At 42.5% G+C, this 15142-nt stretch overlaps 1 protein-coding gene across 1 annotated transcript in view; it reads left to right on the top strand.

Moving 5' to 3' along the window:
• The window catches only part of aig1 (androgen-induced 1 (H. sapiens)), a 70071-nt gene that overhangs the window by 24357 nt on the left and 30572 nt on the right, over positions 1-15142 (top strand). The window contains exon 3 of the mRNA XM_055639143.1: positions 9079-9194. Within this exon, the coding sequence (XP_055495118.1) occupies positions 9079-9194 (116 nt within the window). The remainder of the gene's footprint in view (positions 1-9078; positions 9195-15142) is intronic.

Here is a 15142-nt window from a genome sequence, read left to right as displayed (position 1 = left end):
TCAGCAACTAAGTTACAGAGAAAGGTTGAACAAGTTAGGGCTTTATTCTTTGGAGCGCAGAAGGTTAAGGGGGGACTTGATAGAGGTCTTTGAAATGATGAGAGGGATAGACAGAGTTGACGTGGATAAGCTTTTCCCACTGAGAGTAGGGAAGATTCAAACAAGGGGACATGACTTGAGAATTAAGGGACAGAAGTTTAGGAGTAACATGAGGGGGGACTTCTTTACTCAGAGAGTGGTGGCTGTGTGGAATGAGCTTCCAGTGAAGGTGGTGGAGGCAGGTTCATTTTTATCATTTAAAAATAAATTGGATAGTTATGTGGACGGGAAAGGAATGGTGGGTTATGGTCTGAGCGCAGGTATATGGGACTAGGGGAGAATACGTGTTCGGCACGGACTAGAAGGGTCGAGATGGCCTGTTTCCGTGCTGTAATTGTTATATGGTTATATCTTGTCGAGGGTGGACATAAGTTGACTTTGGTTGTCGTAGGTTGTCACCTGTGTGGTCGAAGGTTGTTGTAGGTTGTCGTATGTGTGGTCGTGGGTGGATGTCCTAAGTCGCGAGGAATATGTGTCGCCGGTTGACGTAGCTTGTGGTAACTTGATGTCGACTAGGTGTGGGCTTGTTGTAGACACTGTCGTAGGGTGGGTCCAGAGAAGCCGGTTTTTCAGTGTCCCTCTACGGCTGTGACTGTTGTCGGCAGTCACCTAAAAATCGCCTAAGTGGGACAGGCCTTTAATGCCCCTGTCCCACTTAGGAGACCTAAACAGCATACTGTGGTGACCTTGCCCACCACCCAAAAAAAAATTAAGGTCGAGGTGACCTGCAACCTCCTACCACCTCCCACGCATATGTTGAAAACCTTCCTCGACTATGAAGAAAACCGGCTTTGACTAGTCGATTTTTAGTCGAAGCCGGCTTTAATCATGATGAAAAAATAGCAGCAACCTAGATGAAGACTCGACCATGCGGAAACCACTTTCGACAATTAGGGAGAGTGACCAAAACCTCCGGTGACCTCATGGAAACCTTGGGTGGCGGGCAAGGTCACCAGAGGTTGCTGTTTTGGTCTCCTATGTGGGACAGGGGCTTAACTCTTCCCTATTGATGGGTCTCTCCCACCTTGACTTCAGCCATGATCTTGGCTTGCCTTCATTGTGTAATAGTGAAGGAGCGATGGGCTCTTTTCAATTATGTACAATAAATATTTCATTCAGAAAAGTAATTTGTTTGGAAAGATATGGTCACAATCTTTTCTCATTGATGGCCTTTTTTGATGATAGATATATGCACCGACTTATTATCCCTGATCTTCCAATGGGAAGTTACCCCAAATACTTCAAGAAGGATGGACAAAAGTAACACCCAAACTGTAAACTATCACAATCAGTCTTTTTTTTTCAAGATAAACAAAATTGCGTAGAAAATCTCAGAGTGGTTCCAAAGAGAAAAAGATTGAAAATAGAAATAAACTGCAGCAACTGGAAACCTGAAATAGAAACAGAAAAGGCTGGAAATTCTTAGCAGGTCAGGCAGCATCTGAGGAAAGAAAAGAGTTAATGCTTCAAATTTTCATCACAACTGGAAAAAGTGAAAATGGGTTTGTGTTAAGTTGCAATGAAGATAGACGCAAAATGCTGGAGTAACTCAGCGGGACAGGCAACATCTCTGGAGAGAAGGAATGGGTGATGTTTCGGGTCGAGACACTTCTTCACACTGAGGGTTTGGAGGGGATAAAGATAACAAAAGGAATATCTCTGACAGCATAAGACCAGGGTTGAAGCCTGATCAGTAAATGATGAGAACTAAAGAGAGAGAAAAAACAAATAAAGAGAAAAGTAAAAGCTGTGAACTGCAGGTAGATGCTGGTAGAGTCAGAGATGCAAAATTAATTAATATCACAAAAGGATGACTGACAGAAAAACTATGAACTGAGGACGCTGGCTAAAGCCCCTGTCCCACTTTCATTACTTAATTGGCGACCTCTGCTGAGTTTCCCCTTAACTCATACTCGCAGCATGGTCATCACGAGGTCGTAGGAGGTCTTCGTACCTCCTCCTCATGCTCGTGAGTGGTCTCCGCATACTCGTGGCCTCAAGTACGTCGCAGCGTTTTTTCCAGCCTGATAAAAAATGTCCATGAGTAAAAAAAAGGTCGGCATGGAAAGAATTAATACTTTTTACTAGTAGGTAGGTTGTAGTAGGTCGTGATAGTAGTCGTAGGTTGTCATAGACAGTCGTAGGTAATCGTAAGGTAGTCATGGGTCGGTAACTGGCTTGAGAGACAAAAATGCAGCCATGACATAATTTTCTCATGTGATCATTTTCCACTCGTAGTTAGTCGTAGTTGGTCTTAGGTGTGGAAGACTGAGGTCGAGGGGGGTCGGAGGAGGTCGTGGACATAGTCGTAGACATAGTCATAGGGGGTCGTAGACATAGTCATAGGAGGTCATAGGAGGTCTTTTACTTTGGCGAGTCAACACGACCTTGACATTTTTTTAAACTTGTCTAGGGTCTTCTAAACTCGTGGATTAGGTCATCCAAGTGGGACAGGCCCTTAACAGAGCTATTTGAATTTGAGAAAGAGGCCATTTGACCCATCAGATCTTTGTGAGAGCAATCCAGTTACACATATTTCCCTGCCCTCTCCTCATCGCTCAACAGTTCTCTCCTTTTCTCTACTTATCCAGGTCACTGCAATTGAATCTACAACACTTGGCAGATCATTCCACCACGTAAACATTCATAGAACACAGAACAGTAGAGCACTGGTCCACAATGTCTGTGCTGAACATGATGCCGTTAATCTTCTCTGCCAGCATAAATAAATATCCCTCCATTCCCAGATATGCATGTGCCTATCTAAAAGCATCTTAAATGCCACTGTCGTATCTGCTTCCATCAACTTCCCAGGCAGCATGTTCCAGGCATCCACCACTGTCTTTGTCAAAAGCTTGCCCCATGCATCTCTTTTAAACCTTCCCCCTCTGACCTTAAACCTATGCCTCCGGTACCTTGGTACACGTGACAATAAACTAAACTGAACTAAACTTAGTCTATTTCAATTCCACTCATAGACTCATTTCCACTCTGAGAAAAAAAATGCTTCTGTCTACTCCATCTATGTCTTTGATAGGGAAGGCTCTGGGATGGAGTAGTGTTTCCCAACTAAACTTTTAAGAAGCCTGGCTCTAATTTGCATATAACGTTCCTCTCTGCTTCTCCAAGCTCATACAATCTCCTAGAGCAATTTTGGTAGAAAAATGGAAAAGATCTGGGATAAATTGTGTAATAATGCAGGGGGATAGGACAAGCCTGAATGGGACTACTGTCAATTCTCTTCTATCTTTCAACTACTGATGCTGTTTATCCTGCCTACATAGACAGATTGGCTCACTGATCAGTGTGGGAGTGGAGAGGCATTTAACCAACTTTGCTCTATATCATGCACATTCCATTCATCTATCAATCCCCGTGCTCATTGACTAGTCTCTCATTAACAATGGGACTGCCTTAGACAGATATCTTGGACTGCATTGATGAGATTGGACTGAAGGGCCTGTTTCCGTGCTCTTTCTTTAGAGCCTTATTTCCCAAATCCTTCATTGGTCTATAGTTCTGACCTTCTCTGCCGCTAATCCAGAATTACCATCATCCCATTTCGTTTTGGGGTTTTGATCATCCTTAAATTTAATGGCTCCCCTTTGGCTGATTGTCCTTTCAGCTATTAGCGTTCAAACCTCTGGTTTTCTTTCAAAGTCACAGTGTCATGAAGTTGTATAGCATGGAAACAGGCTCTTCAGCCCCACACATCCCTGCCAACCTTGTAAAACATTTTCACTATTTACTTCTTTAATATGCTGCTTTGAACACACTCCGTCGATTGAGTATTTGATCATCAGCAGCTCTAATGCAAGGATCAATATCAGGTTTTCCCTGATACTTCTGAAAAGGACTTTGTTGTACTGTACAATGTTGATAGTGCCGTTGAAATGGGAAGAGTAGTTGTAGCAGAAACCAACTAACCACCTGTGCATTTCCAACACCTTCTGTTTCTATTTTGGATTTCATCATTTCCAATTCCTACTAATGATTTTATTCTAGTCTACACACCGAAGCAAACTTAATTTATCTGTCTTCATCAAATATGCCCGTACACATAACTGTTATAGTATTACTGCTTGTTTCTAATAGCCTGCCTGTCAGGGCCATGAAAAACACCAGAGTCATGGAAACATGCAACACAAATACAGGCCCTTTGGCCCATCATGTCCATGCCAACCGTCAAGTACTAACCCCATTTACCAGCATTTGATTCTCAGTTTACTAATCTTTGTCGATTCTCTGCCTCACTACCTTCCCAGGGCTTTTAACAAAGCCTTGAAATTTGTTGTATTATAGAAAGTGATAATGCTGGAAATACTCTGTGTATTTCTGCGTGTATAAACTATTAGAAAAGTAGATGTGTTGCTTCAATTGAAGACGTTGCCTGACCAGCTGATTGGTTCATGCATTATTTCAGATTTCCAGCATCTGCTGTATTTTTTTTATTTTAATTTACTCCTGAAATGTAGTTGGCTGGTTATCTCTTCTCTACACCTCCCTCGGGTACCCTGGCCTCTCAGACTACATACGTTAATTTGTGTATTTGCTCCAGTGTCTCCATCGCAGGCCTGACTTTCTCATGGATGAAAGTCTTTGATTCCTTCTGCCACATACCAGTGGGGAGGCATAAACAGTAATGAGGTCAAGAGCCATCAGGATAAGGAACAGCATTAACGCAGGCAAGCAGGATTTGTATACGTAGATAGGCATGTTGGTTGGCCTAGACACGGTGGACCTCTGTCCAAAATGGTGTAAAATGTTGGTACAGTGGCACAACGGTAGAGTTGCTGTTTTACAGCATCAGATACCAGGATTTCATCTTGACTATCGGTACTGTCCGTACAGAATTTGTACATTCTCCCTGTGACCATGTGAGTTTTCACTGGTGCTCCGTTTTCATTCCACATTCCATAGACATGCAGGTTTGCAGGTTAATTGGCTTCTGTAAATTGCAATGATCACATTATCACATGGAGAAATTTTCAGTGTTTTTTTCCCTTAGTCTTCACACCGAGCAAGCTATTACATGACTGAAAGTCGACAAATCCCCATGATCCAATGATCAGCTTTCGAGGATTTTGATGGAGATGGTGATAAGGATACCACATAAATCCTTACCCTAACCCTAACCTTTGTCCTAATCTAAACCTAACCATGGGCCTGGCCTAAGTCTTGATCCTAACTCTAATCATAGCGATAGACCTTGACCCTAACTTAGCTCTATCCTAACCCTATCTCTGGCCCTTACTCTGGTTCTAACCCTAACACTAAGTCCTGTGTCCCCCATTCCCCCAAATGTACACACTCAACCTTCTCCACCACAAATAAAAATAAAATATACACAAAGGTATGGACCCCAATAAAAGTGAGTGGAACTAGATGAAGATAATGAAATTGCAGTATAGATCAATGTACCAATCTAGTGAGACCATATATCAGTAAAGAGAACAGTGAACACAGGAGAGATCATTATCCCACTGCCCACAAACTGATGCATAATGCCTAATGCATGGTTATCATTTCCATCATACTAAAGATTTTAGGTTTCCCCACAGACTGAAAGGGAGCAAAGGTAACCCCATTTTTTAAGAAACAATGGTAAGAGAAAACAAGATGCTACAACTTTTTAGTCTGACATCTGCAGTAAGGAAAATGTCGGAAACTATTATTAAGGAAGTGGTGAGTGGACAGTTCAAAATAAATAATAGGATCGTGCAGAGTCAGCATGAAGTAATGAAAGGGAGATCATCAACAAATCTGCTGGAATTTTTTGAGGTTAGAAATATGGAAAAGATGTGGCTGAAGCAGCTGATGTGTCAGATGTTCTTCAATATGATGACACTAAAGGGATTTTTTAAAAAGCAGAACTAATAGTATTTTAGGGTTAGTTACAGGTGTGGACTGGAGCTTGGTTTACAGATAGTATACAGTGAGTAGTGCTGACTGAATCCACATTTGGGTTGGGAGGCAATAAACAGTAGGCTGTTCTATGGATCAGTGCTGGGACCACACCTATTATTAATCTAAACCAATGATTTGAAATAAGAACTCAAGGGCAATATGGTGAAGGTTGTTGGGACGATAAAGTTAGATGGCAACATGGGCTGTAAGGAGGATGAAGAGAGACTTTAAAGGGATATTGACAGGCTACATGAATGTGCAATAATATATAGTGGAAATATGTAAGCATCCCTTTGATAGAAAAAACAATAGAATATTTTTAAAATGCTGAAAGATTTAAAGGAGGGTCTTGGTTGACAAAACAAAAGTGCTGGAGAAACTCAGCGGGTGCAGCAGCATCTATGGAGCGAAGGAAATAGGCAACGTTCCGGCCCAAAACCCTTCTTCAGACTGATATAGGGTTGGGGGGGGGGGGGGGGGGGGGGGGGGGGGGAGAAGAAAGGAGAAAGGAAGAGGAGGAGCCCAAAGGCTGAGGGAGAGCTGAGAAGGGGAGGAGACAGCAAGGGCTACCGGAAATTGGAGGTCAATGTTTATGCCGCTAAGGTGCAAACTGCCCAAGCGGAATATGAGGTGTTGCTCCTCCAATTTCCAGTGGTGCTCAGTCTGGCCATGGAGGAGGCCCAGGACAGAAAGGTCGGATTCGGAATGTGAGGGGGAGTTGAAGTGCTGAGCCACCAGGAAATCAGGTTGGTTAATGCGGACCGTGTTCGGCGAAACAATCGCCAAGCCTGCGCTTGGTCTTACCGATGTAGATCAGCTGGCATCTAGAGCAGCGGATGCAATAGATGAGGTTGGAGGAGATGCAGGTGAACCTCTGTCACACCTGGAATGACTGCTTGGGTCCTTGAATGGAGCTGAGGGGGGAGGAAAATGCCCGGGGGGGGGGGGGGGGGGGGGGGGGGGGGGGGGGGGGCGGGGGGGTTGTGCGGGAGGGAAGGGAGGAATTGACAAGGGAGTTACGGAGTGAGCGTTTTTTGCGAAAAGCAGACAGGGGGGGAGATGGGAAGATGTGACGAGTGGTGGGGTCACGTTGGAGGAGGCGAAAATGACGGAGGACTATTTGTTTTATGTGACGGCTAGTGGGGTGAAAGGTGAGGACTTGGGGGACTCTGCCCTTGTTACGAGTGGGGGGATGGGGAGAGAGAGCAGTGTTACAGGGTATTGAAGAGACCCTGGTGAGAGCCTCTGTCAGTAGGGGAGGGGAACCACCATTCCCTGAAGATTGAGGACATTTCCGATGCCCTGGCGTGGAACACCTCATCTTGGGAACAGATGCGGCTTGCTTGTCCTTGTATATGGATTAATTAACTTTCAATTTCAGCAAATAATTAGAAAGGGAAATTTCCCATTGGCCTTTATTAATAGATCAGGGTGTAAGTGTCGAAGTTACATAGGACCTCGGTGTGATTGCATCTGGAATATTATGGAGATGTCTGATGTTGATTCTGAAGCTAGGATTTGGGTTAGGATCAAGGCCAAGGCCAGGCCCATGGTTAGATTTAGATTAGCACTAAGTTTAGGTTTAGGATGAGGATTTATGCTATGGTATCCTTTTTCTTTATCACCATCTACAAAACAGGTCATTAAATGGGATTTGTGATTCCCCTACCCTGGTTAAAATACTGCGCCTTTCAATTCCTCTTCATGATTTTACCCCATCAAGTCCCCTTCATGATTTTAAACACCTCTACAGAATCACATCTTAACTTGCTGTGCACCAAGGATTAAAGTCCTAGCTTCGGCAATCTCTCCCTAAACTCTCAAGTCCTGGAAACATCGCGTTGTAAATCTCCTTCAAACCGATTCCCATAACCAAATTATTAGTCACCTGCCACAATAACTTGGCTTCATGCTGTGGCTTTATATTTCGTTTTCCTTTTTTAACAGTCATGTGCATCATTCTGGAACATTTTAATAAGTTAATGACCCTATATAGCTGTATCAAAAAACACACCAGCAGCTGCAGAAAGAATGAATGGACAACATTTTAAGTCAGGACCCTTCTTCAGACTGTTGAGCAAGATTCCTCAAAATTCCCGCATCTGCAGTGACTTGTGTTTTATATGCCTGGCTTTTGTTGCCATGGTATTTGCAAAGTAACATACTACAGATACTGGAGATCAGAAATCAAGACAGAAGGTGTTGGAAATAATCAGTAGATCATGCAGCATCTGGGGAGAGAGCGTGGACATTTAAGTTGAAGAACTTGCACCAGAACCTAGAATGGAACACGTTGCGGCAAACGTAGGGATAGGCACGGAGAGAAGAAGAAGGAAGGTATTCAGTAAGGGAGCAGTGCAGACTGGTGAATTGGATGATGTAGGTGACTAAGAGAGAGAAGTTAAGGCTAGTGAATAATAATAGGTCGGCCAATGGCGAATGGGAAAAGAGACAAATTAAATGAATACATGAATGCTGAAAAGTTTAGGCAGAGGGCTGGAATAGTTGATTGAATTTCCAACACATTCTTTTTTTTAAACACTTTTTAACATTCACTCTGACTTTGCTCCACGTGGCTAAAAAATGTTTAATTGCCTGCCTTCACCATTAGTGTCAGCCAGCATTGTGAATGTGGCATAATTACTACCTATTCAAAATAACTCAGCATGCCCTGGGTAATAAGAAACTCTGCAGGTCTGTTAACTAAGCCCAGAAGTTTGCCTCCCCCTCTCGAGCTGTTTGCTGGCACATGTGGAAAAATAATGCAGGAACTGGTTAACTTTATGTTTTAACACCCCTGGGTACTGATTGACTGAGTTGGCATCAATACTCTGACTGCCAGTATAGAGAAATCTCAGGATGTAGGATCACTGTGATATATAATGAGATGACACCCCAAAGGGAGTGTAAAGTATCTTGATGGAGGCAGATTCAAAAGTCGTCTCATTGCAAAATTGCAGCTCACTTCTTTTCTTCAATTATTCAAGGTGGTCAATTTGAATTGCTAATAGGTATTTTATCACTTTTCAGTCTCAGCATGCTACATTTTCATTTTGTTATTTTGTTTTGCAGCACACCACAGTCCTTCCCTTCATTCTGATTGAAATGAGGACAACTCATCATCATTATCCTAACAGAACGACAGGCCAGGCTGCAGTTAGCTTCTTTTCCACTGGATATATCTTATGGTAAGTAGCTCTATTTAATGGCACCATGGTTGAGTCATCCACTGCTATATTTGGACACAATGCATTCAATCATTACTAGTTCACACTAATAGTGCCTCAGTCAAGCTGAAATCTCAATTACAGCTGCATTTTCAGCCTGAAGGATGTTTTAGTAACCTGCTGCAGAAATCAAGAAGCAACTGTCAGAGTATAAATATTTTTAGCTTTATAAATTTCATGCTTGCCTGTCTCCCTGCTACCTCTCCAAGACTGCCTTAAAGTCCCTTTGCATTAACAATTAATTTCCAAGTATCTGTTGTGGGCAGTCTTAAACATAAAGCATGGTGCGCATTGAAATAAGGTAAACATTTTACTCTTTGAGCAGCTTTGACTATTAGTGATAATAAGAATTGATGGTGGAACGGACTAGGGCAGGTGGAGTATGTGATGACCAGCTCAAGTACTATCCAGCCAGGGCACGTAAAAGCTGTTTGTTTTGTGGTGAGTGGGACATGGAAGAGATGTGCAACAAATGGTGGCAGCTTGGAAACAGGACATTTGAAGGTAAAAGGCAATGATGAAACCCATAGCAACCAGCGAGGGTACCGCTACTGTTGCCAAGTGACCAAATCATTTTATTTCCAACTTAAGTTGCACTTGTGCCATTAAAATTAAAAAAAAGATGTGTTTAAAAAATCTCCCAAATCGCTTTATGGTCAATGGATGACTTTTTAATGTGTGGATACTATTTTAAGGGGACATGGGGTTAAGGTGAGAAGCGAAAGATTTAATAGGAATCTAAGGGGGTACGTTTTTCACGTAGGTGGGTGTATGGAATGAGATGCCAAGGAGGTAGTTGAGCAGAAACTATAACAGCCTTTGAAGGGCGTTTGGATAGATACATGGGTAGGAAAGGCTTTGAGGGATAATAGCCAAATGTGGGCAAATGGGACGAACACAAGGAGGTGGAACCAGAGTAGACATGTGGGTCGGAATGGGTAAACCGGACCAATGGTCCTGTTTCCGTGCTATATGACTCTATCACTCTATCAATCTATCACTGCCAGATTGCATACTGCAAGCTTCCAGGGTTGTCGATTGAGAGATAAATATTGTTCTGAAATATCCCTGCTGTTCTTCCATAGGTTCTTTCACATCCACCCAGCAGAACACACTGGTTTAAAGAGATTCAAGAGACTGCCAATGCTGAAATCTGGAGCACCAATCAATCTGCTGGAGGAACTCAATAGATCAGGCACAATCAGTGAAGGAAAATGTACAGTTAATATTTCAGGTCATGATCTTTCACAGATGCTACTTGATCCGCTGAGTTCCTCTAGCAGAGTGTTTAAAGGAGACTGTCCTTCGTTTGACATGCCATCCAAAAGACAGCACCTCAGACAGTGCAACACTTCCTCTGTACTGCACTGGAGCATCGCCTAGATTTGTGTGTTGAGGCAATTGGATTGGGACCATTATATTAAGATGTGAGAGTGGTCGCCGTTAATGCTGATCATATTGGTGTAAAAATAATGAGGGGAATAGATGGGGTGAATGCACAGAGTCTTTTTTTCCGCAAGGTAGGGACTCAAGGACAACGACTCAAGGGCATGTGTTGAAGGTGAGAGCGGAAGGCTTTATTAGGAACTTGAGAGGAAACCTTTTGACACAAAGGGTGGTGGGTATCTCGAACAAGATGCCCAAGCAAGTGGTTGAGGCACGTACAATAACAACATTCAAACATCATTAGGAATACAATCTGGATAGGAAAGGTTTAGAGGGATGGGAGCCAAACGCAGGCAAATTGGCTTAGATGGGGCAGCTTGTTTCGCATGGATGAGTTGGACTGAAGGGCCTGTTTCAGTACTTTATGACTCCATGACTTTCTAAGGCTACCACAATGATGTAAAATAGTGTTGCTCTCTACTTCAACAAGTTGACCGGCATGCTGGCGTAGTGGTACAGTGCTTTCCTAGTGCGCCAGAGTCCCGGGTTCGAACTTTACCACAGGTGCTTTCAGTACGGAGTTTGTCCCCGTGACCACGTGGGTTTTCTCTGGGAGCTCCAGTTTCCTCCCACACTCCAAAGATGTACAGGTTGGTAGGTTAATTGGCTTCAAAAAGAATTGTAAATTGTCCCTCGTGTGTAGGTTAGTACTAATGTACGTGGATCACTGGTCGGCATGGATTTGGTGGGCCGAAGGACCTGTTTCAATGCTGCGTTTCTGAACTAAACAATATTTAAAAGTTGTAATGGCTAAGTAGAAATGGTCAAGCAGAGTCACAAAGATGTAGCCATTCCAACCACTGCAGGCCTTTGCTCATCAAGCACTCTGAAGTCAAGTCAAGTGAGTTTATTGTCATGTGTCCCTGATAGTACAATTAAATTCTTGCTTTGCTTCAGCTCACAGAACATAGTAGGCATTTACTACAAAACAGATCAGTGTGTCCATATACCATAATATAAATATATACACACATGAATAAATAAACTGATTAAGTGCAAATAACAGATAATGGGTTATTAATAATCAGAGTTTTGTCCGAGCCAGGTTTAATAGCCTGATGGCTGTGGGGAAGTAGCTATTCCTGATCTTGGCATGAGTCTGGAATGTGCCCCTCGGTGGCTAACAAAATTAGATAATGATTTGACCATCAAATAGCAATTCCAAATGCAATGTACATATTCAATGAGGGGACACACACCCTATTTATTGAACAAAGGAAGTATGATAGACCTGTCAGACAGTGCATACAGCAAGTTACAGTCAATGGGATACAGTGCATGCCCTTGAACATTACAGAGAAACCAGAGGCATCCATTGAGTGAGAAGTCTTCAATAGGCCATCAACCTCATCACACCACTGTAATTAACCCACAGCCGCCCTGCCGATGTCTATGGTTGTACGAAAGCAGATCCTAATTTTACAAGCTCCCTGTTATTTAAAAATACACCGCAGCAATGTTTTAATTAAAAACAATTTCTCTTCAACAACTGGAGGATACTGAAGTGACAATAAGAGAACTAAATCAGGCACTATCACTGCAGCACACATCCCACGCAGCGCACTGAAGTGGTGCAGACAGGAGTTCTGGTGAAGGCTGATAGGCAGTGGATTATTTTAAACACTCTGAATAATGATTAACTCTGCAGGCTATAATCAAGGTGTGGCAGTTAAAGATGAGTCAGCCTGCTTGTGCATTTTGGTATCATGGGCTCAGAATAGTGACAACATGACTTCCCACTTTCCTTTCTCCCTGTCCTAAAACTACTAACCCGTTGCAGTTTCATGGTTCCCAACCACCTCCTGTGACCCCTGTTAAAATCCTCACTTCTGCAATGATGTGTCACAGACTGGGATACGGTGGTGCTGCGGTGGTTAATAGTAAGATTAAACGAGAACTTACCAGTTTGAAGTTTGATCTTTATTTTATGAGGAGGAACGTTGAGGGAATAGGTGAAGAACCCCGCTAGGACGCATGCGTGTCATTCTTCAAAGCAGCGGTGTGGAATCACAGATAACTGTAATGACTAAACATAGTAAGATTAGAGAAGAGATACCAGTTCAGGATATGATCAAGGGTGGGAGCGGAGGGCACGTATTCCCTCAACGTTCCTCCTCATAAAATAAAGATCAAACTTCAAACTGGTAAGTTCTCGTTTAATCTTACTATTGTACTTCGGAGTCACGTGAGTGACTACGTGAAGATTTTAAAGCTCTGTAATTCTATGCCGTAATTTCAGCAAATACATTTTCATCCAACATCCATTCAGTGTTTTCATTGAATTTGCGTGACCTGGTGCCTGCCACTAAATTTAGTTTACCTGGTAAGTAGGTAGCTGATATCCAAATATTTCTCTGGATACACCATTGCCAAATTGTGTTGGCCAGATTGTCACATGATGTTGATTTAGTTCTACCCATATGGTTGATATATGCTACCACGGAGGTGTTGTCAATTTGTAGTCTAACATGCTGGTGATTTAACCCAGAACAATATGACTTAAGGCCATGGAGTGCACTTAACATTTCTAGGTAGTTTATGCCCAGTGATTTGCCCAACACACAATCCAGTCTTATTATCCAAAAATACAATAAAAAAATAAACATAAAATAATCATTGATACAATAAATTGTAATACATTAGGTAACTAGACCATAATAGTGGAACTCAAAGTACGCAGTGCAACGCATATAGTCCATAGTTAGCATTGTGGTAAGCGTTGTACAGTATGGTTCAAGAGCCTGATGATTGATGAAAAGATGCTGTTCTTGAACTTGGAGATGATAGTTCTCAGAATCCCGTACATTGTTGCCGAGGGTAGCAGTGCGATGAGATCATGGTCATGGTAGCGTGAGTCTTTGACGATATTGGGCAGCGTTTGCTGTAACTCCCTTCGATGGTGGAAAGTCAATACTTGCGATGGTCCAGGCAATAAGCATCATTTTCTGTAGCCTTATTTTAACTTGGATGTTTGAGTTAATGATCCAGGCTTTGAAGCAACCAGTCAGTATGCTCTACACCTTTCACCAGCAGAGGTTTGATAGAGTATTTGGTAAATTCTTGAACATCCTCACACTTTAGAGGAAACAGAAGCATTGGTTGATGAGCTTTCTCTGTGATTGCTGCAATGTGCAGTGCCCTGGACATATCTTCAGAGATGTACAAGCCCAGGAGCTTGAAGCTGTGGCTTTCAGAGATATAGTTGGATCTACCTGCTGCACAGTTACATCAGATTCTTTGATTCCACGCAGGGATGAAGCAGGCAGTCAGGTCCTCCTCCCTCACCTGTCTCTGACATCTAACCTGACCATTACCTCCTCTGGGGTAGCCACGATAGCAAACCGCGAGCAGAACCACAGAGACCGCAATGATTTAAAGATAGTAAGGGCCCAAGCCTCCTAATCATTCTGATCTGCATTTTCATCATACAGGATGTTGAAGAGTTTGTAACATTTAACTAAGTAATACTGCAAGCAAGCTAAGGCACCAAGAGCAGAAATTGCTTGATTGGTAACTTCCACAGTAAACCATTGTCTCCACGCTGCCACTCTCACTAAAACTTTGTTTTCTGGGGCCAATTCTTTCTAACAATGTAACCTAGAATACATCAGCAGAGAGTGGCTTTTTGCAAATTTTACCTGAATTATGCAAATTTTCCTCCAAATAAAATCTAAAGCCATTGAGCACACGTGAGGAACAAAGACTTGTATTGAAAGATCATTCTTCATAACTTCCCAAAGTGCTTTGCATCTAATTTGTATCTTTTCAATGGTATAAGAACACAAGAAAATATGAGCAGGAGATTCTCTATGATGATGGTTGATCTGCCCTAGGCCTCAAATCCTATTCAGCACCAGCTCTCTTTGGCCCTGAATTCTCAATCGTTCAGAAATTTATCTACATCTTATTTAGATACCTGGCTGATCCAGCCACAACGCACTTGGGTAGAGAATTCCTAAGAACTGAGGACATCCTATCTGAGAAGGACTGTTTCAAGTCTACCTGTTTCATCTTTCTGATATTTCCTCTTACTTTGAGATACCTGGATATCTACCATCTCATGGCCATCTTACAGTACAACACAACAAACCCATTGGCAAGATGTCTTTTTTTTCAAAAACTTTAATTTAATAGTAAGATAAACGAGACTTCCTAATTTTATGAGGAGTTACTGAGGATTACGTGAAGAAGCCCTATCTGAGAAGAAGAATCTGTTTCAAGTCCTATCCTGTTTCAATACTTTCTGATAATCCTTATAATTATAGTTCTTTTAATTATTTCCTCTTACTTTGAGATTCTCCCCTTTGTGGCATCATCTTGATATCTACCATCTCAGGATAGCCATTCGGCCCTTCGAGCCAAAATGATCATGGCTGATCATCCCAACTCAGTATCCCGTACCCTGCACTTAGGATTTCCCTCTACACAACAACTACCCTCTGTGTACAACACTGAACAAACCC

Source organism: Leucoraja erinacea, chromosome 8, assembly GCF_028641065.1.
Source record: "Leucoraja erinacea ecotype New England chromosome 8, Leri_hhj_1, whole genome shotgun sequence".
NCBI classification, from domain to species: Eukaryota; Metazoa; Chordata; class Chondrichthyes; order Rajiformes; family Rajidae; genus Leucoraja; species Leucoraja erinaceus.
Note: the sequence above shows the minus strand (reverse complement) of the source record. Positions and strands in the feature narration are given on the sequence as shown.